Below are 27995 nucleotides of genomic sequence, written 5' to 3'. Positions count from 1 at the left end.
TAGAAAGGAGCTGATTACTTTAATGGATCACTTTTTGGTCTGTCACCATTGCTTCCCTCTGGCTACTTCCCAGGGGGGCAAATTGCCTGCAACTGCTCATTGGCGGTTTTCATTTTATTCCAAGCCTTGCGGTAGCCTTTTAAGGACATCTGCAAAAAGGAAAAAGAGGGAGGGGGGAGAAGGTCACTTGGGAAAAACTGATCGTGACTATTCAGAGAGCAGCCTGCATCCAGCCCAGGGGTGTGCAGCTGACTGTGTGTGGGACAGAGCGTGCCGTGTGAGCTGCACGGCACAGGACCCCAGGGCAGCCCCTGTCTGGAAGATTCTTCTAGAGCTTGTTTCTGTCCAAAGAAGTCAGTTGTTGCAGGTTCCTAGTGCGACTCTCGGTTACTTCTTAGCTCCAGATCCAACAGGCCCAAGTTTGGATCCTGATTCACTCCCTGACACCAAGTGACCACAGGCAAAGCAGGGAAGAGTTCCATGGGATATGGAGCCAGAGTCTAGACGTGAAAATGCCAAGCTTCCCAAGTGACCTGACTGTGTTTCTAAGCTTCTCTGATGATGTCCAAGTGTCCTCTGTATGCAACCTGGCTTGTGACAGTCTCTGTGCTTTCCTTTTTTCTGATGCCAAAACATACCATTTGCATATTTCCCATTTTATCTTCTGCAGCTCACAAGGGGCAAGGGTGTTTCTGTGCACATTCTATCATATGAAAAGACCCGTGGCAACTATGGAAATGCATGGAATCGGGTTATTGTGATATTAACAATCCATTATTATCTCTTTTTTTAAAAAACTGGCTTCTCCCAGTATAAACTAGGGATCACTATCAGTGGTGGGAGAAGGGATTCAGAAGCTTTCAGAATTCAATAAGAAAACAAGCAGTTAAAAACACACTATTACTGTAGAGTCTCTTCCTGATAATCTGAAAAGATCTTGTCCCTTACAAAGAAAAAGGAGCTTAAAAACAAACAGCCTTCCTTCATCTTAGTATAAGAGCTGAAGTAACTGAGATTCTCTATGGATGTTACAAGTCCAAATATCTGTATTCTTAGCTCCAAAAACAAAATCCTAGATAAAAATGTGAAGGGCACAAAAGACTGCTGTCTTGGGAATCTGTGACTTACCTCTGCAATCTCCACTTTCCTTTCCCACGTCTTGATGGTCTTCTCCAGGTCCCCATTTAAGATCTTCTCCCGGACATACACCATCACCTGTGGCGCTCGGAACTCGGCTAGCTGCTTTCGGAGCTTCTTGTTCAAGGCCTCAGCTTTGGCCTGGTCCTGCGTTGGGAAGGGGGATTCCCATTAAATTAAACCCCGGGATTTCTGGCGGTCCTGGCTTACTGGGGCTTACTGGTCCTGGCATCTTTCCCCAGTGGTTCTAAAAGTAATGTTTAAACCTTCGAAGGAGTTGGGGGGAATCACAGGATTCTGACTTTCTTCTACAATTATGATATTTTCATCCAGTTCAGAAACATTAAGTGCAGCCTAAAAAAGCAGTCTTTTTGGCCTTCCTTCTTTCCTTTATTAAGGAGTGTGTTTTCCTTATTTTGATATCTTAGGTTTGGTGGGCTTTTCTAAAGAAAAATTATATAAGTACACTTTGATTTGATAGTCTTAATTTCCCTGCCCTTTTTAATAAAATATACATAATATAAATATTCCCATTCTAACCATTTTAAGTGCACAGTTCTGCAGCATTCAGTACATTCACACTTGTACACTCTTCACCACCATCCATCTCTAGAACTTTTCTCATCTTGCAAAACAGAACCTCTGCTCACGACACACTAACTTCCAATCCCCCCTCCCTCCCTCACCATCCTACTTTCTGTCCCTAGGAATTTGACTACTCTTGGAAGCTCATACAAGTAGATTCATACACTATTTGTCCTTTTGTGACTGGTTTATTTTACTTAGAATTATGTCTTCAATGTTCATCCATGTTGTAGCATTTGTCAGAATTTCCTTCCTATTTAGGCTGAATAATAATCTCTTGAATGGCTATACCACATTTTGATTACCTATCCATCTGTTGATGGTTGCGTCTACCTTTGGGCTATTGTGAATAATGCTGCTATGAACCTGGGTGTACAAACACCTATTCAAGTTCATGCTTTCAACTATTTTGGGTATTTACCCAGAAGCAGGATTTCTGGATCATATGGTTATTCAATTTTTGAGGGATATCTTTTAGAATTGTATTTTAAAAATTATCATATAGTAAAATTACTAGCCTTTTTCTTTTAATTGAGTGGTTTTTGAATTAGCCTTTTCCTTTTTAAATTTTAACTGTTGTTTTGAATAGGCAATGCATTCAATTCAAATTGTATAATAGTACACAGTTCCTATCCTTTCTCACCCCTGCCCCCAGTCACACAGGTCCCCTTCCCAGAAGCAAACACTATTTTTAGGTTTTGTGCATCCTTGTAGAGATCTACAAACATTTGTTTACCTTTTTGACCTAAAAAGTAGCCAGTTTACTTTTAGTCACACAACTATTTTGCACTCAGTAAACCTTGAAGATTCTTCTGAATCAGCATATAACAAATTTACCTTTTTTAAAACAGTTGCATAATCTTCCACTGTATGGATGTTCCATCATTTAACAAGTTCCCACAGTCACTTAGCTTCTCAATCTCTATTACACCAAACAATGCTCTGATTATTAATCTTATGAGAATACATAATATTAGAAATATACAACTATATCATAGGATAAGCTAACTGAAAGTGAAATTGCTTGTTCTAAGACAGTGGTTCTCAACTGGAGGATATTTCACTCCCAGTAGACATTTGGCAAAATCTGGAGACATTTTTGTTTGTTTGTTGCAACCAGGGGAGTGTAACTGGCATATAGTAGGAGGGGGCCACAGTTGGTACTAAACACCCTATCTGCACAGGACAGCACCCCCAACAACAATGAATTATCTGACCCAAAATATCAGCAGTGTCTAGGTTGAGGAACCCTACCCTCAGCATATGTGTATGTTCAATAAATAGTGCTAAATTGCCTTCTACAATGATCAAGCCAGTTATACTTCTGAGCAATGTATGAGACTGTTTGTTTTTCCCCCATTCTCTCAACACAGTCTTACCAAATTTTATCTTTGTTGATCTAAGAGAAGGGAACTAGTATATCATTATAGCTTTGTTTTGCTTTCCTTGTGAATGAGGTAGATAGAACATTTTACATAAGTTTGAGACTTTTTAGTTTCCTCTGTAAACTGCTCAAATCTTTTGCATATTTTTTTGGTTAGATTTTTCTTATTCATTTGTAAAAGTTATTTGTTTTAAGAAAATTAGCTCCTTGTGATATTGGATACAACATTTGTCCAGTTATTTATCTTTTGGCTTTGCTTATAATGGTTTTTGTTATGCAGGAAATTTTTTGTTTTTATATAACTAGCTTTATTGATTTCTGGGTTTCATATTTTAAAAGTCCTGCCCATTCCAGAATGATAAAAAATGTTCCAACTGTTAAGTTTGAGAATTTAGTGGTTTTATCATTTACATTTAAATCTCTGATACACCTGGATTCATTTCACTGTAATATACAGTTCCAACTTAATTTTTTCCTAAATGGCTACTCAGTCATCTCAAATCATTTACTGAATAATCTGGTTGTCTCTCACTGCAATGCCAACTTTATCATAAAGTAAATGTATCAGTATCAAAGCTTTATCAGAACCTGTCCATATACATATTTTACATGATCTGTATTGGGGCTTATCATAGGGCTCATGTATTTTCCTTTGATTTTCTAGCCTATTCATGAGTTTGTTTCAAATACTGTAGCTTCATATTGTGTTTCAACATTTGCTAGGGCTAGGCCCCTCATTTACTTATTAAGAATTGGGGGATATTCTTATTTATTTTCCAAGAGAATTTTTGAGTCAGTTTATTTAAGTCCTTAGGAAAAACTCCTTGTTATTTTAATTGGATACCATTACTTCACAGATCAACTTAAACAGAGCTAACAGTTTTATGATGTTGAATCTTCCTAACCTAGTATTGCCTTTTAATTCATTGCTTCACAAAGTATAATCTATGGCATTGGCATTAGGACCACTCCAGACCAGACCTGCCCAATCAGAATCTGCATTTTAACAATATCCCCAGGTGGATGGTTCTTACCTCCTGGTTTGAGAAGTGCTGTTTTAATTCACTTTGAAGCAAACCAAAAAAATATGTTTTTAAAATTAACTTGTTAGAATGCAATAAAAACTTGTCAGGAAGTATTCGGTGAATATCTGCTATGTCTAGTATAGACATACACCTGTGAGGAGACCTAAAGATGTACCCACAATCATCAGTGGACACTTTTGTGAGGATAATAATTAGAGAATACATAAGATAAAATATAATGAAGTAGCAAAAACTGAGGTTTTTAAAGTAAGTTCATCCATCAGTAGATCAATGGATAAAGAAGATGTGGTACATATACACAATGGAATATTATTCAGCCATAAGAAGAAAACAAATCCTACCATTTGCAATGACATGGATGGAGCTAGAGGGTATTATGCTCAGTGAAATAAGACAGGCGGAGAAGGACAAGTATCAAATGACTTCACTCATCTGTGGAGTATAAGAGCAAAGCAAAAACTGAAGGACAAAACAGCGTAGAATCACAGAACCTAAGAATGGACTGACAGTTACCAAAGGGAAAGGGACTGGGGAGGATGGGTGGGAAGGGAAGGAGAAAGGGGGTGAAGAAGAAAGGGGGCCTTACGATTAGCATGTATAATGTGGGGAGTGGGGGAAAGGGGAGGGCTGTGCAACACAGAGAAGACAAGTAGTGATTTGACAGCATCTCACTATGCTGATGGACAGTGACTAATGGGGTATGTGGGGGGGACTTGGTGAAGGGGGGAGTCTAGTAAACATAATGTTCCTCATGTAACTGTAGATTAATGATACCAAAAAAAAAAGTAAGTTCAATAGCTAAGAAGGACATTCTGCAAATACCAGGACTGCAATCCTGACACAGCAACCAACTTGTACAGGTGCCACCATAAGAAAGGCAGACCACTGTTCCCACTCCCATCTCCCATGCAGTGGCATAGGAGTTTTGTCAATGGAAAAGGCTGGGAAATGGAGCTCTGGAATGCTGCCTAAAGGGACTTTTTTAGAACAAAGTGTGGGAAGTTCATGCTTAAGGACTTTGTGTAAAACATTAGAGATCTTTGGGGTGAGTAATTAAGAGAAAGCTGGTCGTTCCATGGTATTAGTAGCAATAAGCAAAACAGTAGACCAGCAAGATGTTAAACAGAACCAGAGAAAGAGACCATTAAGAAGGGGTTAAAGCAAGCCTCAAAGACTGGAAAAGGGGCTTGACTTTAGTAGATCAGAATGTGAAGCAATTCATGTTTCAGGGTGCTGTTGAAACTAATAGAGCAATCAGCTAGTAATTAATGGAGGCTATTAGCTGGGTGTGACACTAATAGAGGTAAACAAGCCAGCAATTTAGCTGGAAGATGAAGAAAAGAGTCAAACACCAGTCATTCCTGGTTGTCAGGGAGGTTGTATCCATGATCAAGGCTGCACTCTCTCAGGAGCAACATCAAAGGCTACTAGCAGCAGAGAAATAGACTTTACTTAATTAGTCCAGCCAATTTCTAAACAAGCAACAAAACAATAACAGACCCAAGAAAGATGAGGTATGGGGGTGGGAGATCAGTATTCAGAGTTGCTATGTTACCTAAAATGCCCAGTTTTCAACAAAAATACAAGTTAGGCAAAGAAACAAGTGTAACGTACACAGGAACAAAAGCTGGCAACATAAACTGCCTTTGAGGGAGTCTAGATGGTGAAGTTAGCAGACAAAGCAGCTATTATAAGTATGTTCAAAGAACCAAAAGAAACCATTTTTATAGAATTAAATATATGATAATGTCTCATCAAATAGAGAATATCAATAAAGAGGTAGAAATTATTTTTCAAAAAAAGAACCAAATAGAAAATCTTTTCACTATAATAATCAAAATGAAAAATTCACTAGAGGGGATCAACAGTAGATTTTAACCAGCAGAAGAAAGAATCATTAAACTTAAAGATAGATTGATAGAGATCATGCAATTCTGAATAATGACAGGGGGAAAAGAACAAAGAAAAATTAAGTTTTAGAGAAATGTGGAACATCATTAAATATACCAACATACATGTAATGGAAGTAACAGAGAGAAGAAAGAGAAAGGAACAGAAAATATTCAAGGAAATAATGGCTGAAAACTCCCCAAATTTGATGAAAAATATTAAGCTACACATCCATGAAATTCAACAAACTTCAAGTAGAATAAGGGCAAAGAAATCCATACCCAGACACATCATACACAAAATGTTGAATGACAAGGCAAAGAGAAAATATTGAAAGCAGCAATAGAAAACAATCACATACAAGTGAAGCCAAATAAGATTAATAGGTGACTTCTCATCAGAAACAATGGGGTCTAGAAGACAGTGGGATGACATATTCTAAGAGCTGAATGAAGAAAACTGTCAACTAAGAATCTTATATCCTGCAAAACTATCTTCAAAAATGAAAGCAAGGAATGAGCACATTCAGATCTTGGTTACTAATGCTATTCTGAAATAAAAGGAAACAGGACTCTTTGGAGAAATGGCTGATTCTAAGATTGGAGCAAGAAATATGCAAGACATACATGTAATGGAAGTAACAGAGAGAAGAAAGAGAAAGGAACAGAAAATATTCAAGGAAATAATGGCTGAAAACTCCCCAAATTTGATGAACCTGGAGCATGTTCAATGCCAGAAAGGAAAGAAATGCTAAAACACACAAATACATACACACACACACACACACACGGGGATATGTCAAAGGGACACAGAAGCCAACAGAAAAAGCTCTCAATGGCTGAACTGATCCAGTGTGAGCTACAAAACAAATATTAGATTGTAACCCAACATGTATAAATTCATGGATATTTATTTTAAAATAAATAAATGGAGAATAGACAAATCTCCCATACAGAAGAATTCTGAATAATTTATAACCTCCCACTGCTTAAGTGGGGCTGCATTTAGCAAGTTCCTGCCAAAGAGTACAGTCTGGGAAGTGGGGGGAAGAGTATCTTTACAGTGGAGAAGCATAGACTACTACATCAGCCAGGTAATCAAGGTTAACATCAGCAGTGATAAATTGACCGTATGCTCCCTTGATACGTGATGAAAATGACACTTTACCCCTGTGATCTTCCTCCCAAAACCCCATAACTCCAGTCTAATCATGAGAACAATACCAGACAAACTCTAATAGAGGAATATCCTACAAAATAACTGAACAGCACTCCAATAAACTGTCAAGGTCATTAACAACAAATATCTAAGTCTGAGAAACTGTGACAGCCAAGAGGAACCTAAGAAGACATGACCAAATGTAATGTGCTGTCCTGGCTGGGATCCTGGAACAGAAAAAGGACATTAAGTAAAAACTAAGGATATATGAATAATATTAATTATAAATATTAATGATAATGCACCAATATTGTTTTTTAATTTTAATAAATGTATTCTACTAATATAAGATGTTAATAATAGGGGAAATTGGATGTGAGATACTTGGGAACTCTCTGTACTATCTTCACAATTTTGCTGTAAATCTAAAACAGTTCTCAAATAAAAAGGTTATTTTTTTTTTTAATGAAGGAAGAATAAAGACATTCTCAGATAAACAAAAATGGAGGTAATTCACTGCTAGCAGATGAGTCTTACAAGAAATACTAAAGGTCGTTCTTCACTCTGAAAACAAGTAACACCAGACAGTAACTCAAATACATGTGAGGAAAACAGCACAAGTAAAGACAATTAGTAGGTAATTATAAGAGAGTATAATTGCATAGTCTCTTTCTCTTAACTGATTTAAAAAGCAATTTTTTAAGATGATATGTACATAATTGAATTTTGGACCTATAACTTGTAAAAATATATTTGACAACAGCACAAAGGAGACAGGGTGAAACAAAACTGTATTTGAGTAAGGAAATAACTTAAACCCATAGGACAAAATGGAGAGAACCAGACAAATGGTAAATAGGCCGATACAACGAACTCTATGAACATACTTTGTCTCCTTTCTCCTTTCAGCTTTTGGACTCCTTCCTCACACCATTTACAGAATTAATTCAAAATGTATTATAAACCCAAATGTAAGACCTCTAAAACTCTTACAGACAAAGGAGTAAATATTCATGATATTAAGTAATGGTTTCTTAGATATAAGACCAAAAGCATTAAGTGAAAAAGAAATGAGATAAATTGGAGTTCATCAAAATTAAAAACTTTTGTGCTGCAAACAATACCATCAAAAAAGTGAAAAAAACTACAGAATGGGAGAAAATATTTACAGATCATTTATATGATAAGGGATTTGAATCCAGAATCCATAAAGAATTCTTACAACCCAGTGATAAAAATGAATGAATGAATTATCCAAGGGCTAAAGGCTTGGACAGACATTTTTCCAAAAAGACAAGTTGCCAATAAGCACATGAAAAGATGTTCAATGTCATTAATCATTAGGGAAATTCAAGTCAAAACCACAATGAAACATTCACACCCCCTGGAATGGCCGTTAAAAAAACCCCAACAACTGAAAATAACAGGTATTGGTGAAGATGGGCAGAAACAGGAATGCTCAAACTTGTGGGTAGGAATGTAAAACACAGCTACTTTGAAAAAAAGTTTTGCAGTTCCTCTAAATGTATGACATAGAGTTACTGCATATAACCCACAGCTCCACTTTTAGCTTATATGTTCAAGAGAAAAGAAAATACACATTCACATTAAAATTTATATATGAATGCTCATAGCAGCATTATCATTAAAACCAAAAAATGGTAACGACCCTTTGAGTCACATCAACTAATGGATGAAATGTGGAATACCCATACTAGGAAGTATTATTCAGCCATAAAAAGAAACAAAGTACTGATACATGCTACAACATGAATCTTGAAAATAAACCCGTTCAGAAAGACCACATGTTTAATGTTCCCTTTTATATGAAATGTGCAGAACAGGCAAGTCAGAGACAGATAGTAGATCAGTGGTCACCTAGGGCTGGAGGGTGGGAGTGAAAGTGAGGTGGGGAATGGAGGAGGATTTCTGGTGAGTACAGGCTTGCTTTCTGGGGTGACAAAAATGATCTAAAATTATTGTGCTGAAGGTTACACAACTCTGAATATACTGTAAACCATTAAAATGTACATTTTAAATGGGTAAGAATATGTTATGTGAATAATATCCCAATAGAGCTATTTTTAAAAAGTTAAGAAAACTAAAATATACTAAGCAGTGAATGCCAGGCTTTGAAAAGTTGACTTCATGTTTTACTCATAATTTAATAAATCTCAACCCAAACAAACAAATACCACAGACATTCTGCATGGAGAAAGCACACAGACATTTGCTTCAACTTTGTTACTGGCCGCTTTCTGAGACCAACTTTTTTGCAGAGGGTGTTGGTTCTCCATCATGGATGTGATGTGGATGCTATGACAAAACTGAGTCAGATGTGGCAATCCTGTGGCTTTTTGGCTATTGTAGGCAGGTTTGGGGCGATGTGCACTGCTGGGGACACTTTGGACCCACTCAAGAAGATGGCGCTAATGACCATACTAATGGCTTTAGAGGCTGACAAAGCGTTGCTGTATGTGGTCCTATCTGATCACCACAACAAGGTTGTGATGTCCACACCACACATTCCACAGATGTGGACACTGAGTCCTGTCTAGTTAAAAGGCTGGCAACACTAACCCTGTGCCAGGCCTTCTGACTGCAAGTGCAGTGCTCTTTCTCCTCTGCCTTCCCAAAAAAGGCCTCTTTGAGTTGTATCCCAGGAGCATTTAAATGGCAGGAATTCAACTATATGTGCTCAGCAAAATAGTGAGGGTGCTAAATAGCAACCTAGATGTAAAGAGATCAGATGATGCCACACATCTTTTCACACAGGAACCACAGGTCCTGGAGTGGGCCCAGGACCGTGGCCACAGGTCTATTGTCCAAGCATCCATTGTACCAAATAAGAGTTACATATTTAAAGAGCTCTCTCTCCTTTACACAAAACACTGTATTTTGGCAGCAGTACTTTTTCTCACACCAGTTACATTACTACATGCATTACATATTTTTTGTGAAGTTATATACACTTTGGAGATGGTATCTTATGGGTCACCTAAGGAATTCTCAAGGGTTGTTTGCACTCTACATGATTTCTAGATGACTTCATGATTTCTACGTGATTTCTGACTTCAGAAATAACCCCACAGATGTCACCTAACCCAGCAGTAAAACACAACACTGTACTGGGCTGTGGGTCTCCAGGTGCCTCTTTCTCTTCTGATGGCCCAGAGTTATTTTTATTTTTATGGTTTAGGCTTTTCTAGATAAAAACTGTGGTGGCTTAGGTCTTGGCAGACACTGGCTCAAGCCCTTGTAGACACAAGGGAACATACACCAGAAATAGCTTTTATCCTTCCTACCTCCTCTGCTTGTAGGGTTTCTCTTTCAATTTTTTCAAGTAATTCATTTCTCAGCAAGATCTCCTTGTCCAGATTGATGGACATTTCCATTGCTCGCTGTAGCTTGCTCTGAAATATAACAACACGGCAAGTTTTGAACAAAGATGATCTCTTAAAACTATAGGAAGGATAGACAGCTCTTTATTAAGCAGAATAGTAGGATGGCCCATGAACTTGGGCCTGCTCTTCTCATAGCTGCTCAGATTTCCAGAATTCTGGTGCCTGAGTGGCAGGGTAGGTGAGGAGCTCAGGAGTCTTCACTTGCTGAGTGGCCAGACACAACAGGACCCAAATCCCACCCCACCACTTCCCAAGAGAAACTTTGGGCAAGTCCCAGAACCTCTCTAAACTTGGGTTAGTCACCTTGTAGTGTTTTGCAGGCTTAAGGGAAATAATCCTGGGCACATGAGGAACACTCAGCAAAGAGCTACCATTACTACCTCAGATAGTACTTCACTGTATAACATTACTTCATGGAGAGGTAGGTCCACTGTTACCCCACTTTACAGGTGAGGGACTGACTCACGTTATGGAGGTAAACAATTTGCCCAAGGTCACAGACAGAATAAGGAGCCAGGATTTGAACCCAGGCAGTGTGATTTCACAGCCTGCGGGCCCCACAGCTACCGCCAAGGCCTGTGGGGCTGACCCTGCTGGTGTAGAGGAGGCCTGCAGGAGCCTCACTGCAGCCTCCTGATGTGTCATTTGCTGCTGCTCTTCACCAGTACTGCCTCCCCCACCCCCAGGCCTCTAGCTCAAAATGGGGAAGTGCCAGCCTGGAAGGAGGAGTTGGGACCAAATTGGCTGAGGGATTTGCTTGGCTGCAGAGTGGGTCCAGCGCAGGAGCCAGTGACTTCAGGGGTATTGATCCACACGGCCTTACAACCCACCTACCCTGCTCCAGCCACTGGTCAGCAAAACAACCTAGGCCCTGCCACCAAGAGGCCAGCTCACAGCCAGGACAGAGGTGCAACAAGAAATGCAAAAATGTAAAAGTGCAATTGTGCCAAGCACCAAGAATTCGAGGACAGTGGTCAAGGAGGTTTCCTTGGTGGGAAGGGCTGCTGGAAAGAGAGCTGAAAAGTTAAATCAAGTATGTGTAGGTAAGAGGTAAGGGAAGAACATTTCAAGCTAAGGAAAAAGCCTCTGAAAGGAGGGCCTGAAAGTAGCTGGGAGGGAGGAGGGTGCTAGGGCAATGCCCAGGGCATCAAATCTGAGATCTGGCAGAACAGCCTGGAGCCACCTGCCTGGGGGCCTTAGAGTACCTGGGGGCCATCCTTCTCCCTCTCTCTCTCCTTTCCTGCTCCACATCCTGCATGAAATTGCTCTAATTAAAAAAGCAAGAGTGGATAAGAGACCAGCCTGAGGGGATTGGCGTTAGGGAAGTAGAGGCCGGTAGCCCTTCACTGCAAACCAGCAGGTCAGATGGGAGAAGAGGAGAGCAGAGGAAAGAATCCACCCAGCAGCTTAGAGAGACAGGGCAGGCAAGAACCCAACTCCAAGGGCAAGTGTGAGTCAGTCACTGGCTTGGGCAGTGGGGCCTTTGAGAAGGTGTGCTGAGAGCTCTTTGTGAGCAGAATGGGGGTCACTTGATGTGGCTACTTCTGAAAAGGCACACTGGCTTTCTCTTGCTGTGTAACATTACCACAAATTCTGTGGTTTAAAGAACACCCATTTGTTATCTCATAGTTTTTGTAAGTCAGGAGTCTAGGCACAGTGGCCAGGGCAGGTCCTCATCTGGGGCAGGATCTTCTTGCAAGCTCACAGGCTGTTAGCAGAATGCATTGCCATGAAGTTGTATGAGTGGGTCCCCATTTTCTCTCTGTCAGTGGGAGGTGCCCTCAGCTCCTCGAGGCCACCCTCAGACCCCTTCCACAGAGGCCCTTCAAACCAGGAATGGAGAACTTGCCCAGAGAATTCCCTTCGTGCTTCAAATCTCTGACTTCCCCTCCCAGAGAAAACTCTCTACTTACAAAGTGCTCCTGTGAATAGGTCAGGTCCACCTGAATAGTCCCCCTGTCTCAAGGTTAACTGCATTATCTTATAACCTTATCTTAGAACAGAACAGAAACGAGTAATAGAACTCATCACATTCACAGGATTGTACAGAGGGTATACACCAGGGGGTGGGGAGTCTTGGGGACCATCCATAAGGCAGCACTAGTTGACACAGGGTTCACTAGTTTACAGTCAGTTAAGAACAACACATCACAGTTGTAGTCACAGCCTTATATTCCACGAGACTCTACCAGGCATAAAGTCTGAGAAAAAGTTACCCCCCTTAAGATTCCTCAAGGGAGGAACAACCTAAGACAGGCACAGTCGCAGGGGGCCATCTGGTGAGAAAATGGGGAGCAGCAGAGGTGAGGCTTAGAACCTCCCCCCTCATGTTCTGAGAGAAATCTTCTGCATACATGGATGTTTATTGCCCTCGTCTAGCTCGGATTAACACATAGTCTACAGGCACACACCTGATCATCTACATTTGCTCTCTTACAACACTAAACTCTGTTTTCTACCTTTATCTCGTATCTACCTACCACTTCAGCATTTTATTAAAAATAATAATAATAGAGAAATGTGGTATCCACATATAAATCAGGTTTAAAAATCAAATGAATATTCATATTTGAACTGACTGTGTATAGTTCATAATGCATGAACAAAACCGAAAGCTTCTGTGATGACTGCCCTTGCACTGTTCACCATGTAACTTATTCACTATGTAAGAATTTGTACTCCATGTAAGAATTTGTTCGTTATGCATCAGAAGATTGGAGACTGACAAAAATTAGGCTTGGGGTGGATTAATGATTGTGCATTGAGTATTGACCCCCCTATACAGAAATTTATTGTGGTTAACAACTATTTGATCAATAAATATGAGAGATGCCCTCACACAAAAAATATATATATATATATGTATGTATATATATATATAAACACACTTCCAATTGTAAAATAAATAAGTAACCGGGATGTAATGTATAGCATAAGGAATATAGTCAAAATATTGTAACAACTTGGTATGGTGATAGCTGGTACCTAGAATTATCATGTATATAAATGTTGAATCACTGTGTTGTACACCTGAAACTAATGTAATGTAATACTGTTGTCAACTACCCTTCAATTAAAAAAAAAAAAAAAGTTACCCCCTTGACTGAGGCTCACTCACAAAAGTCGTAGAAGGGACCATGCCTGTCTCCTTCACGGCTATACCGTCAGTACTTGGCCCTATGCCTAGCATGCTGTAGGTACTTGGTACATTTGGTAATGCAGGAAACTTATTCTGCATGCTTTTATAGGGTCTCACACTTGGACACTTGATATGTATATGAAAGTGGTCTGTCCTGCTACCCTCCTGTCCCTTAAACACACACCTGAATCACTAGCAGTGCAGATGACAGTACTGGCTGAACACCTGCTTTGGGTAGGTAGGCATTGTCCTCAGTGCTGGGAGCCCAGCCGGAGCACCATCCTGGGGGGTTGAGTCACAAAAACCTGCCTCCAAGAGGTGAAGCATCATGCCTACGGTCCCCAATGGAGTCCCCATTCAAACCCAGGTGATACCCGACTCCACAACGCGTAGTTGTTTTGCCTCCATTTCTCTCAGGAGACCTGAGATCTGGGACTTGGAAGAAGTGAGCTTGCTTCTCTCTCGCCCCCTCGCTGTATCTACCTTAGGACTCCTGCTGGGATCGCCTCCCAAGCTCTACCATCACTTTTCTATTATTGGAAACAAGCCTATGGGCAGGATGGCACCTGGATTCCAACTGGAATAGCTCCCAATCAGCTCACTGTGGCCTATGTTACTGCTGCTCGGGTATCGCAAACAGTCTATACTGTGTGTTTAGACCTGTCCCAAGGAGCTCAAGTACTGGATCTGACAGATTCATTTCTAAACCAGTAACTCCACTCCAAAACCGTGGCTTTTCCTCACAAGACGAGACAGGCCCCATGCTACTTAGTTGATTCTTCAGGATAGGATCAAGGTCCAAAGAGATGTAACCAGGTACTGCCCAGCTCTCCAGCCACTAAGGCCTGGGGTCCCGGGGATTGGCTTCATCTCGAAATAACAGTGATCAGATAAGCTACTGATGAGACAAGATCAAAGAGGATGATTTGTTTGACATTTGTGACACATGAATTTCAGAATGCCAGCACCATATTATCTATGCCAGAGGAAGGCACTTGGGTTAGGTGGGACACACATTGGACTAGTAGTCTCAGCTTTGTCACAAACTTGTTGCTTGAATCTGGCAAACTGTTTTGCCTCTTTGGGTTTCAGTTTTTCATTCATAAAAGGAAAATGTTGAACAAACATAAGCCTAGTCTAAACACATTCAAATTAACATTTTTAAATAGCACTATGTGGGCCAAATGAAGCCCATCTGTAAACTACCTAAGCCCATAGCCACCACCGTCACCTGGACACTAGGTCAGGGATCAGAAACCTTGCTCTGTAAAAGGCCAGATAGTAAATATTTTAGCTTTGCCAAGAGGCAAAGAGGCAAGAGGCAAAACTAAGGATATTATGTAATTATTTATATGGACAAGAGAAAGATAAATTTCCACAAGTGTTTTATTGATAAAATTCAAAATGTAATAATTTGGTACAATATTTTGGAATACAGGTTTACTAACGAGAAGAATGGAATTTCTGGGAAGGAAACCAGTTTTGCTTAACCAAGTTTCAAAGGTAGTGTTCTCTTGCAAATCAGTTGCAAATACTCTTCTAAAGAAACCATTCTTCACTCACAGGCCAGTGGGTGGGATACACTGGTCCCTAGTTAGCTGATCACTGCATTAGACAGTTGCTAGCAGGATGACTGGACAGCCTGGTCTGCTGGGAACAGGCCCTATTCATTCTTATAGTCCCTATTTAACTACTAATAGGGCTTCTTTCTCTCCCAAAAGGCTTCTGGGTTGTGAGGAATTATTTAGTAGTTTTCTAATTTCTAGTTAAGATGACCTTCCTTTGCAGGGTTTTAAGCAGGAAAGTGCTTATTATAGGCCTAAATTAAACAGGCCTTAAATATGGTTAGTTCTCAAAATTCACTGTGCATAAAAATCATGTGGGTATTGAAAAAAAAAAAAAGATGCATGGTCCTCACCCCCCAGTTCAACTGGGCAGGGTTGGACTAGGGCATCTGTATATCTTTAAAAAAAGAAAAAGCTTCCCGGGTGGTTCTAATGCCAGCCAGGGATGTGGGAACATTTGGCATATTTTAGAAGACATGGCTTTGTCAAGAGAAATCAAGGAGCAGCGGGCAAAAACAGGGAGAACATGTGAACTGCAGTGGTGTATGGGAGTCTTACTGAGGCTGCAAAGGTTGGGGAGGGAAGCCTTGGGGACCTGGAATTGCTGAGGACCTTACTTTGTATGTGTTGAGGACTTGCAAGGTGTTTCCAGATACCAGTTTCAGCCGGATCAGTTCTTGATTCCTTGCTTCAATTGTGTCTAAAAACTGAGCATTCTCGATCTGCAGCTGCTGAAAATCAACTTCATGGAGAGCCTCACCCACCTCTTCCTTCTAAAGCTCAGAAAGAAGAAAGAAATGATGTGAGGTTGTGACTTCCAAATATATGGCTCACACCTTGTGATTCTAGGTGAGATTTTGGAAGTTAGTCACCACAAAGTCATTCAACAAACATGGACTAGGGATCTGCTTGGTGCCAGGCATGGCGCTAGGCAATGGAGGTACAGATCTGAGTAAATATGATACTCCCTGGTCTCGCAGAGTGCATAATCAATGAGGGCTCACAGATAGGTCGCAGTATGGTGTAGTGGGATTTGCAGGGGCAGAAGGCACATGGAAGCCCCTCATCAAGGCTAGTGGAGATTGGAAGGCTGGATCAGGGAAGGCTTCCCCCAGGAGGTGGTATCTAAATAGGGCTGTAAAGGAAGATTAGAAAGAAGGCCACTGAAAAGTTGCTTTCACCTGGGAAACTCAGGACAAGCAGCCCATAAATTCCCTTCCTTTGATCACATGATGTTTCTGCACCATAGGTGTATTAGCGTATAGGGTTCCCTCCTGGACCTGGCCCCACGTTACCCACCCCACCAGGTCTATGTCATCTTACATCTGTGGTAGGCAATAGCCAAACTCAGAGACTGTTCCCTACCCCCATGCTCTGCTCAAGCCGTACTACCTCCTAGAAGCCGTCTTCTTCCCTTCCCCCCAACAACATAATTTCTTTAAGCCCCAGTGGGATCCCTCCCCCAACTCAAATGCTCACAACCATCTTCCACACGAGGACAATCCCTCATCCACTGAGCCCCTGACGGCTGTAGCTCTGCGGTTCTTGTCGCGGTTGCCTCTGCATAGCAGTTACACATCTGCACTTCTGTCACCTTCCCACTCCCAACCAGTCTGTGGTCTGGCAAGAGCAAGCCCACATCAGTGTCTGCTCTGTGAAGAAATGGCCTCTAGGTCAAAGGTCATCCATCTACTCCCCATCTCATGCTTAACAGCCCCCTTCAGGAGGGCTGAGCTTGCATGAAGCCCAGAGTACTGGGGGCTCAAAGGCAGCTCCTCTACCTCTGGCAGCTCACCGATGCCATGTTCTTTCTTACACTGAACTTAAATGTCCTTCACTGACACCACTACCCTGGCCCTAGCCCCACCCTGGGGCCCTGGGAAGCAGTGTGTGCTCTCCTGCTAGAGCACTTGAGGCAGCAGCCTTGACCCTTCTGGGTCCTCTCTCCTTGGGTTCCTCAGTCCCAAGTCCTCTGAAGCGCTTTCTGCTACCCTTGCTCTCCAGCTCCCTCCCCCACATGAACTCTGGTCTTTTACCAGTTCTTTCAGGTGTGGAGCTCTGAGACCCAGCGCTCCTCAGAACAGAGGCCGGACTACTCAGAACAGAGTGGAGCAAGACCACCACTTTCTTGGTGGGACTCTGTGGCTCCCTGTGCAGGCTAGCTCCTCACAGTGTCGCCTCCAGCTGAGCTGCCTTTCAGGCACTCTAGAGCTAAGCCAGCTGGTACCTGTGCGCATAGTTCGGGAAATCAAAGAGGAGGATCTTACACTTGTCCTTAGTCACTTCATGTTGTTAAAGCTGTCCCAGCTTGTTGAGTCTTTCAGGATCCCCAGTCAATTGAGCAATAGTCCCCAGACATGTTAATTCTCCTGTCCAACTCTGTGTCATTGTCAGTAGCCACTTCTGATGCACACGCCATCAGTGCCCATATTCAAGTTAATAATAAAAGATTGAGCTGCAAGAGGACAGAACTATGTAATCACATTCCAGAGGCCCTGTGCCATGTCTGCCTTATGCCTTTTATCAGGAGTCTTTAGGGGCAGCTGTTTAAAGACTTACTAAAGCACACTATAATTGTGCCACCCAGGCCACTTTCCCCAAAAGAGTCAACAAACATATCATGAGGGTCTTTTAAATTCAAGCCAATTCCATCCACAGATTTACCAGCAGGGTGACTGTGTTAAGTTCCTATTGCTGCTGTAACAAATGACCACAAACTCGGTGGCTCAAAACAACACAGATCTATTATCTTACTGCTCATGAGCCCACCAGTCCAAAATGGGTCTTTGGGCTAAAATCAAGGTGTAAGCAGGGCCACATTCCTTCTGGAGGTTCTAGAGGAGAATCTGTTTCCTTGCATTTCCAGCTTGTAGGGGCTGCTTACACTCCTTTGTTCATGACTCCTTCCTCTATCTTAAAAGTGCATCACTCTGATTTCTGTTTCCATTATCACATCCTCTCTGACTTACTCCCCTGCCTGCCTTTTAGAAGGACCCTTGAGATTTCATTGGACCCACTCAGATAATCCAAGATAACCTACCCTTCTTTAGATCCTTGACTTAATCACATCTGCAAAATCCTTTGCCCTGTGAGATACCAGATTCACAGATTCCAGGAATTGAGACGTGGACAGCTTTGGGGGGACACTGATCTACCTACCACAGTAACTTTAGAAAAGAGAGAAAAGCACATACCTGCCTCAATTGTAAAAGCATCTTTTTCCTTTGGACTTTGAGAGAAACATTTTTCAAACGTAATTTATCCTTCATATTATCCTTAAAAAAAAACACATTTTAATCCATTTATCTTCTCTGTTGGTTTGAAAAGTTAGTAGGTCTGGGGCTACAAACCTTAAGTTCTAACATTCAGTCACTTGTTTTTAGGTCTTGTTATGTCTACTCAACCTGGTGTTGCTATAGCATTTCACATGACCAAGAAGCAGAGGAAACTAGGTCTGCTTCATGAAAATTTTTCTATGGCTTTTAAATTCAAGATAATTTGGATATATAATTTGGGTATAGAGACCTTTCCTGACAAAATGACCTCATGATTCTTTAGTCTTTTATTTTTTTGGTCGTTTACATAATTTTTACTACTTAAAACATGTTGGGGTTAGTAACCCTACCTATCTCCAGGATTCAAAGCTTGACATCCTGTAAAATCTTTGGAAGTGAGGAGCATTTTATGTCTCATTCTTATAATAATGGAACTCAGAGAACCTGAGATTTACCTGTCCCACTCCATGTAGTCACCTGACTAGATAGGCTCACACCTTTCTCAAGAAAACATATCACACGTTGAGACAAACGGGGACAATAAAAAAGAAGAAATTGAGCTGATATTATTAATAGTTGCCCTGCCTGATTGATTTTAGCCTTGAGAAACTTCCATTTTAAGACCCACACTTTAGGTGAATGCGAAAAATCTGGCTATGCGGGCATCATTTACGGTGGACCAAAAATGAAATGGGGCTGCCTCACATGGATCACTTTTATGTCATCATTCCGTTAATCTATTCCCCCTTTCTAATCTCTAACCTCCAGCGAACTTACCCTCTGGCGGTTCATGTCCTCAATGTACTTCATCACTTTCTCAGTGGCCAAAATACTCCCTTTCTTCTTGGATATGGTTTTTAGAATATCTTTTTTAAACTCCTGTACCGCTCCCTGAACTTCAGTCCATCGCATTTCTGCTTCCTCAATGATAGCCTGGAGAGGTCAGCACCAAGAGAGGACAGAGTTTCCAAAAAACCTGAAGGATATGTTCCTCTAAGGAAACCAAAGTTCTCACAACTCTTTATGTCCCATTACATAATATATATTTTTAGTCTTAGAAACATAACCTTAAGACACAAATTTGACTATATGAATGTTATTAAAAAGCATGCCTCAAAAAAGTCATAGTATTCCTAAAAAGGGGGTGAGCAAACTAAAACAGGACCTCCTGTATCTCTACACATGTTATTTATATATCTGAAGTATGACTTATCCATTAAAAATTATAACATATAACATAATATTAAAAATATCTGAAAGGATATACACCAAAACATCAACCACAGTCACATCTGGAGAGATAGCTTAGTGGGGAGACAAAGAAGCATACTTCTGTAATTTGAAAAAAGATGTTAAAAATGAATACATGTACTGACATGGAAAGATATTAAGTGAAAAATACAGTGTTCAAAATAATGTGGCACATTTTTGTGAAGAAATTCACATATACATAAAAAATAATCTAAACTCTAGGAGATAAATACAACAGTCAACAGTAATTACCTCCAGATGATAAGATTATAGATATTATAGATGTTTTCAAATGTTCTTCTTTTAGCTAACCTGTATGTTTAAATTTTGCTGTAACAGAGATTGTTTTTCAATAAAAAAACACAAACACACACAGTTATTTTAAAGAATAAAATGAAAAGGTCTCTGTATCTGCAAAGCAAATCATTCTAATTTTAGGCCTTTGCACGGGCACCAAGAAGCAAAAGTGTGTCCCTTCACTGGCCAGCCTTTGGCCCCAGCCTCTTCCCTCCCCATTGTCTTCACATGCCTGAACATCAGTCCACCTTAAGTGCCACTTTCAACATGTCGCTCTCCCGCTCAGTTATCCTCATCAGGGTCCTGCCTTTTAAAACTTCAAAGATAAACTCCTTTGCCTGTCTTTCAAGGACTCATAGCCCTACTCCACCTGATTTCCTAATAGAGCCCCCAAAGCACCCTTTTCGCCAATCACCTGGCCCCTCAGTGTCATGGACTGGCCGTGTTCATTCCCACCGCCACTTCCTTGCTCATGTCATTCACCTTATCTATGGTGCCCTTCTTTTTCTATTCCTTAAACAAATACTATCATTTTCCAAGGCCATGTCAAGTCCTATGTCCAGTCCCACCTCCTCAACAAAGTCTTCTTTGACCAGTCTAGCCATGGAACCTAGCACGTCAGGACAATGCTAGCACATCCTGAGCTCCTTAAACAAGTTAGAATCCAACAAAGCATGCTTGAAAAAGAGGGTAGGAGAGATGGGGGCAGGCGGTGGGGAGCAGGGAAGGAAGGAAGAGTAGTTTACACAGTCCAGATGGTTCCATCAATAGAGACATGAGTCTACTGATCTGTCCCTCTCAAGGGATCAAGTGTGATTCTGTGTATGCCTGCATTTTGAAATGGAAAAACTTAGAAATAGGACAGAAATATCTATTTTTCACACAACATAGCTCTCAAATGCAAGCCAACAACTTCGTCCCATGGACAACTGAATTGTGATGATTTCTACTCTGGAGGAAAACTGACCATGTTGATCTCCAACAAGACACGGACCATAGTCACACAACGCTGTGTCTGGAGCATGACTTAAAGGACTTTTCACCCAACTCCCTGACTTAAATCTTAAGCCCCTTTATTATTAAGGAATCATTATAAATTTTAAGGGTGTTTATGGTTATTATGCTTAGGGGTTTTTTTAGAATCCATATTTTAGCGATATATACTGAAATATTTACAGATAAACAGCCTATTGTGGGAGGAAGTTGGTAAGGATATGGAGAAAATAAGAGTACCACAGGTTGATGACTGTTGCATGTGGGTGTCGAGTACACAGGCTAGCTTCTTTACATTTGTGTATTTTTTAAATTTTCCACTTAAAAAAGTTTAAAATTTGTTATCTCTTCAAGCAGATAAGTTCCATAAAGATAGACCCTCAATCTGTCTTATCCTACTTGTGTTTCTTTCAAAGCGCCATCAGTTACATGAACATACTATCAGGACTTCTTGATGAGGCAGAAGTGGGGAGTCCAGGAGTCAGAGAGAAAGGCCTACCTCATGACGCTGCAGGTCCCATTCGGCATTGGCCCTCATATGCCTTATTTCTTCCTTTGTGTCTTCCAGCTCTTTTTGTACAAGCTCACATTTCTGGTCAACACTGAGGCCTAGCACATGGTCCGTACCTTTGCGGGATCTGGATTTACGCTTGCCTCGTAACTGTAACACAAGAAAAATAAAGCCACTGTCAAATAGGGATTGGTAGTAAAGCAGTCCAAGGTGGGCATAAAAATGACCACTCAGACCTGCTAGAAATTTCTCTTCATGAGGGCCAATGAGAACAAACTCAATATGAAAAGATTCAGGGTATTAGGCTTTAGGTGACATTTATTTTACAAATCAGCCTAATCCCTGTGCTAAATACTTCAAAGGCCTATACTAGCAGTGAAATGAAAATTAGGGCAAGTGGCTTGAGGGTGGAAAGACCATGAAAATGCTGTAGAATAGCATTAAAGTCAGTGTCAGAGAAAGCCCAGAGCTCACTTCTTCCTGAAGACAAGAGGAGAAACTGCATTGGAGGGCATGGTGTTCAACAAAAAACAACTGAATAGACAAAAATTTTGGACTCCTATGCATTTAAGACAAAGGTCACAAGCCCAGGGAATGTGTGAGCCAAAAGATGGCATTGTTTGGCTCTCAAAAGTAGACCTACATTCAACATCCATTCATGATAAAAACTCTCAGCGAAATGGGTATACAGGGCAAGTACCTGAACATAATAAAGGCCATATATGAAAAACCCACAGCCAACATCATATTGAATAGCGAGAAGCTGAAAGCATTTCCTCTAAGATCAGGAACAAGACAGGGATGCCGACTCTCCCCACTGTTATTCAACATAGTACTGGAGGTCCTAGCCAAGGCAATTAGACAAAACAAAGAAATACAAGGAATCCAGATTGGTAAAGAAGAAGTCAAACTGTCACTATTTGCAGATGACATGATATTGTACATAAAAAACCCCAAGGACTCCACTTCAAAACTACTAGAACTGATACTGGAATACAGCAAAGTTGCAGGATACAAAATTAATACACAGAAATCTGAGGCTTTCCTATACACTAACAAGGAACTAATAGAAAGAGAAACCAGGAAAACAGTTCCATTCACAACTGCATCAAAAAGAATAAAATACCGAGGAATAAACCTAACCAGGGAAGTGAAAGACCTATACCCCAAAAACTACAAGACATTCTTAAGAGAAATTAAAGAGGACACTAACAAATGGAAACTCATCCCATGCTCTTGGCTAGGAAGAATTAATATTGTCAAAATGGCCATCCTGCCCAAAGCAATCTACAGATTTAATGCAATCCCTATCAAATTACCAACAGCATTCTTCAATGAACTGGAACAAACAGTTCTAAAATTCATATGGAACCACCAAAGACCCCCAACAGCCAAAGCACTCCTGAGAAAGAAGAACAAAGTGTTTTTCTCGCTCCCCAACTTCAAGCTCTACTACAAAGCCACAGTAATCAAGACAATTTGGTACTGGCACAAGAACAGCACCACAGACCAGTGGAACAGAATAGAGTCTCCAAACATTAACCCAAACATATGTGGTCAATTAATATATGATAAAGGAGCCATGGACATACAATAGGGAAATGACAGTCTCTTCAACAGATGGTGCTGGCAAAACTGGACAGCTACATGTAAGACAATGAAACTGGATCACTGTCTAACCCCATACACAAAAGTAAATTCAAAATGGATCAAAGATCTGAATGTAAGCCATGAAACCATAAAACTCTTAGAAAAAAACATAGGCAAAAATCTCATGGACATAAACATGAGCTACTTCTTCATGAACATATCTCCCTGGGCAAGGGAAACAAAAGCAAAAATGAACAAGTGGGACTATATCAAGCTGAAAAGCTTCTGTACAGCAAAGGACACCATCAACAGAACAAAAAATCATCCTACAGTATGGGAGAATATATTCATAAATGACAGATCCGATAAAGGCTTGACATCCAAAATATATAAAGAGCTCACGCATCTCAACAAACAAAAAGTGAACAATCCAATTTAAAAATGGGTAGAGGAGCTGAACAGACAGTTCTCCAAAGAAGAAATCCAGATGGCCAACAAACACATGAAAAGATGCTCCACATCGCTAGTCATCAGAGAAATGCAAATTAAAACCACAATGAGATATCACCTCACACCAGTTATGATCACCACCATCCAAAAGACAAACAACAAATGTTGGTGAGGTTGTGGAGAAAGGGGAACCCTCCTACACTGCTGGTGGGAATGTAAATTAGTTCAACCATTGTGGAAAGCAGTATGGAGGTTCCTCAAAAAACTCAAAATAGAAATACCATTTGACCCAGGAATTCCACTTCTAGGAATTTACCCTAAGAATGCAGCAGCCCAATTTGAAAAAGACAGATGCACCCCTATGTTTATCACAGCACTATTTACAAAAACCAAGAAATGGAAGCAACCTAAGTGTCCATCAGTAGATGAATGGATAAAGAAGATGTGGTACATATACACAATGGAATATTTTCAACCACAAGAAGAAAACAAATCCTAACATTTGCAACAACATGGATGGAGCTAGAGGGTATTCTGCTCAGTGAAATAAGCCAGGCAGAGAAAGACAAGTACCAAATGATTTCACTCATCTGTGGAGTATAAGAACAAAGGAAAAACTGAAGGAACAAAACAGCAGCAGACTCACAGAACCCAAAAAAGGACTAACAGTTACCAAAGGGAAAGGGACTGGGGAGGATGGGTGGGAAGGGAGGGAGAAGGGGTGGGGAGTAGAAAGGGGGCATTACAATTAGCATGTATAATGTGGGGGGGCATGGGGAGGGCTGTGCAACACAGAGAAGACAAGTAGTGATTTGACAGCATCTCACTATGCTGATGGACAGTGACTAATGGGGTATGTGGGGGGTACTTGGTGAAGGGGGGAGTCTAGTAAACATAATGTTCCTCATGTAATTGTAGATTAATGATACCAATAAATAAATAAATAAATAAAAGTAGACCTACATACAATTTTAAATAAAAAGAGAAAATTAATTACTAACATTTGAAAATCAGGAGATTTTACCAAAATAATCCAGATTTCCAGCTTCTCTTGAAAAATCAGCTCTGGCAACACCAGGCCACCTGGCTATCCTTTTCAAATGAGGAAGGAACTCTCTAGCACCCACCCTAGGTGCACTTCATTCCTTTATGTGCTGGCTGGGCCTTGTGAACATTCGAGTCCCCCAATTTAAGGGAATTATTTCCAACTAAGGTATTGTGGGAGAGTCAATCCACTATTAATTGAACTTGAGTCCCTCACACTCACTTGAAGAGAAACCTTGTAAGGGACTGAAGACTCCAAAGTAGAACAGGGAGAAATTCATATGCCACTTGGCCAAAGAGGGTACACCAAAGGCAGATACACAAATACTACCAGCATCAAAAGGGACAAACAGAATAAAAGAATGCTTCGATCTCCATTGCGTACTTGTGCAAATTCTGCTCCCAGTGTTTTAATTTCTGATGATCGTGGCACTTGATCCTTGGGCTCCAGTTTACTGTAATATTTCTCAAACATCTCTGTCTCAGTTTTGAGGGCAGAGTTTCCATAGCTGTAAGACAGTGGATACCTGAGTAAGCTCTACTAGTAGTTTAAACACCAAATAACTAGTACTTAACACATGCTGGCTATTATAACCTTCTGCAAGATACTTAACCTCTGAGTGCTTCAGTTTCCTTATTTGTAAAAAGGGAATTACAACAGCACTTATCTTTTTGGGGCTGTGATAAGGAATGCAAAGCCTTTAAGATAGTGCCTGGCACACAGTAAACACTATTTAAATATCTGATATTTTAAAAATACACCTAATGAGCCACTAAATTCAGGGCACTGGGATTAGATTAAAAATTGTTGCTCAGATGAAGCCACAAACTTCATCTTCATGTTCTAACCCACTTGTGAAATTCCTTCTGAATTACTATAGTCTTGAAATTATACACATCCACAGTCTTCAGATGTTTCCTTTGGTTTATATCTCTCAGCTCCTTTATTTCCAGCACCCAAAAGATGAAGTATCCACTGGAAGTTTATTATTGGTGGAAAACTTTGGTTGTTAAACAGTTGGTTTTTAAACAACTAGAGGTGACAAACCTAGTTTATCCTGTGCATACCAAGATTATGACATTTTTAACTTAACTGCATATTATATATAACATATCTATTATATATAAGCATATACATTATGTTTGTGTATGTACAAATAAGAGAACAGCTTTGATATTTTCTTATATTATTGAGCTAATTCCTGTTTGGCTGAATGTTAAGATTAGTGGAAAAGGCTCAGTGGAAAGACCAATGAAATCAGAGTCTCTTTCTTTTTCAGCATATGTCATATTCTTATCGTAGGGTGTGGAGTCACACCTGAATCTGAATTTCAGCACTACCACTGACTAGCTGTGTGACATTAGTAAAGTTACTTAACTACTGTGTCTTTGCTTCCTTGCCCACCTCCTAGGGTTACTGGGTCATTATATAGGGTCAGATATGCAAAAGACTTGGCACATATAATCATTCAAAAAAATGTAGCTCTTAGAAGTGACACCTCAGTTCTGACCTAAACTATCTGTAGACATATATAAGTAACATTCATTTAGCTACCAGAGACTGGAAATTCTGTGTGAGACCAATAAATTGTACAGTTAACCTCAACTACATCATGGAATCTTGATATCCAATTTACTTGCTATATTAGACATAAAACAAACTGCAGAAAGATCCCCAGAATATTGGGTCAATCATTCTTTGCTGTCCATCTCCAAGCTTATACTCTGATTCAGGTAAAAGTTGCCTTATACTAAAAACATCTCAACAGCTTCTTTTCTATCCAGCTGCCATATTAATCTTATCAGAGAGTCTTAGCATTGGAAAAAGGCTGGGAGGTCACCTGGTCCGGTCCAACCTGCTGCCGAACAGTAGAAAGGCGGCTAAGCACACAGTCTGGCACCAAACCACCAGGCTGAAGTAATTACCACTCTGATCTGCCTACCACGGGCCCACCCCCTCGCATCCCCACCCTGTTCTGGCTCCATCAGTGGCTTGTTAGCTCAGCAGCAGTGGAGACACAGGGGTAACGAAGCACGTCCCCCCTCCCCCCAACTTTTGGTGGGTGGGTGGGGTCTCAGTTTCCTCAGTGTTTTTCCTCTCTGGACCAGGGTCCGAGCCTACACGGTGAGGACGCCGGCCGGCCAGTACCTCAGCTCTTCCACCAGCCCGCACAGCTGGATAACTGACAGCTCGTTCTCCTCCTCCACCTGCAACTCGGAGACAGAGGGTTCAGAGTCCTCCTCAGTCATCGCTCTGCCGAAGCGGCCGTGGCCAATGCCGAGTGTGGCCAAGAGCGCCGAGGGCTAGGGGCCGCACTTCACTCCACTCCCTCGGGCTGCGACCTAGCAGCGCGTTGCCGGGGCGACCTGACGCGTGCGTGGGGGCGGGGATCCACGAGGCCCCGCCCAGTCCCAGCCCCAGCCCCGCCCATCTCCTTGCCGACCAGAGCGAGATCACTGGCCTGAGCCAGGCTCTTGAGTGCGTTCGCTTTTACTTATTTAACAGTAATTCTTAAAATTATAATAATAGCTACTGTTTGCCCAGCAGTTACTATGCCCTTGGCACCCTGTTAGCCATAGTTTATGAAAATCCTTGCAACAACCTTGTAATAGTATCTACTCTTCCTCAAATGAGGAAACAGACCCAGAAAGTTAATTCGAATTGTCAGTGTCTTCCTTCCCCTACCTCAGTGTGAGGCTTCTACTCTATTCTAATCACCTGGTGCTTCATACGTATTAACTGCAATTTCTCTCAGATACCAATATCCTGCATTTCTAGAAGGAAAAAGCTGGCAGGTTATTAAATGAGTATAAAGTCAAGACATCGCTAAATAGGCACTGAGTATCTTCTATATCTGGAGTATCTTGGGGAAATGTATGGAGCAGGCCATTCCAGGCCTGAGGGAGCTTCCTTATTTAATGAATGAGGGAAATAGCGTCTAAACCAACTGTTGCTATCTGGAACAATAGTAACAACGTCATGCCTCTCACCATTTCATAGTTATCATCTCAATCTTCAAAACAGTCTTTTGAAATTGGTATTATTGTCTTCATTTTACAGATCAGGACACGGAGGAATAGAGTAGCTTTGCTGAATTACCTGTGTCCACACAGGAATGGAATCCAGCTCTGTCGGAACCCAAAGTCTGTGCCGTTTAACTTCTACACGCACTGATGTGTGTCATGGTAGGGATTGGCAAGGCAAGCCGGGTAACTTTCTGTCTGTTCCCATTGGGATGGAAGAGGGCAGAGGGCAGAAGGGGCAAACTTCTCTGA

At 41.1% G+C, this 27995-nt stretch overlaps 1 protein-coding gene across 7 annotated transcripts; it reads right to left on the bottom strand.

Moving 5' to 3' along the window:
• On the bottom strand, positions 1-27072 carry CCDC113 (coiled-coil domain containing 113). Of its 7 annotated transcripts, none has more exons than XM_036897891.2 (9): positions 26869-27069; positions 25105-25228; positions 21624-21785; positions 19361-19516; positions 18503-18583; positions 15926-16081; positions 10506-10613; positions 1129-1284; positions 1-729 (listed from the first exon to the last, which is right to left on the bottom strand). In XM_036897891.2, exons 1-9 carry the CDS (start codon positions 26967-26969, stop codon positions 658-660), a joined length of 1116 nt encoding a protein of 371 aa, XP_036753786.1. In that variant the 5' UTR covers positions 26970-27069; the 3' UTR covers positions 1-657. The 7 variants fall into 7 exon arrangements, with proteins under 7 accessions (XP_036753786.1, XP_036753785.2, XP_036753784.2 ...); XM_036897890.2 differs by having other exon boundaries at positions 1-149; positions 26869-27067; XM_036897889.2 differs by having other exon boundaries at positions 1-1284; positions 26869-27070.
• Between the last annotated feature and the right edge of the window lie 923 nt (positions 27073-27995).

The sequence above is a fragment of the Manis pentadactyla genome, chromosome 15 (assembly GCF_030020395.1).
Source record: "Manis pentadactyla isolate mManPen7 chromosome 15, mManPen7.hap1, whole genome shotgun sequence".
NCBI lineage: Eukaryota > Metazoa > Chordata > Mammalia > Pholidota > Manidae > Manis > Manis pentadactyla.
The sequence above is the reverse complement of the archived record's forward strand: the minus strand, read 5'-3'. Positions and strand labels throughout refer to the sequence as shown.

Coding starts and splice junctions, on each gene's coding strand:
- CCDC113 (XM_036897889.2), bottom strand. CDS start 26,969: ATGACTGAGGAGGACTCTGAACCCTCTGTCTCCGAGTTGCAGGTGGAG. Junction 19,517..21,623: donor GGGACCTGCAGCGTCATGAG/GTAGGCCTTTCT, acceptor TGACCTCTCCAG/GCTATCATTGAGGAAGCAGA. Junction 10,614..15,925: donor AAGTCCTCAACACATACAAA/GTAAGGTCCTCA, acceptor GTTATATTTCAG/AGCAAGCTACAGCGAGCAAT.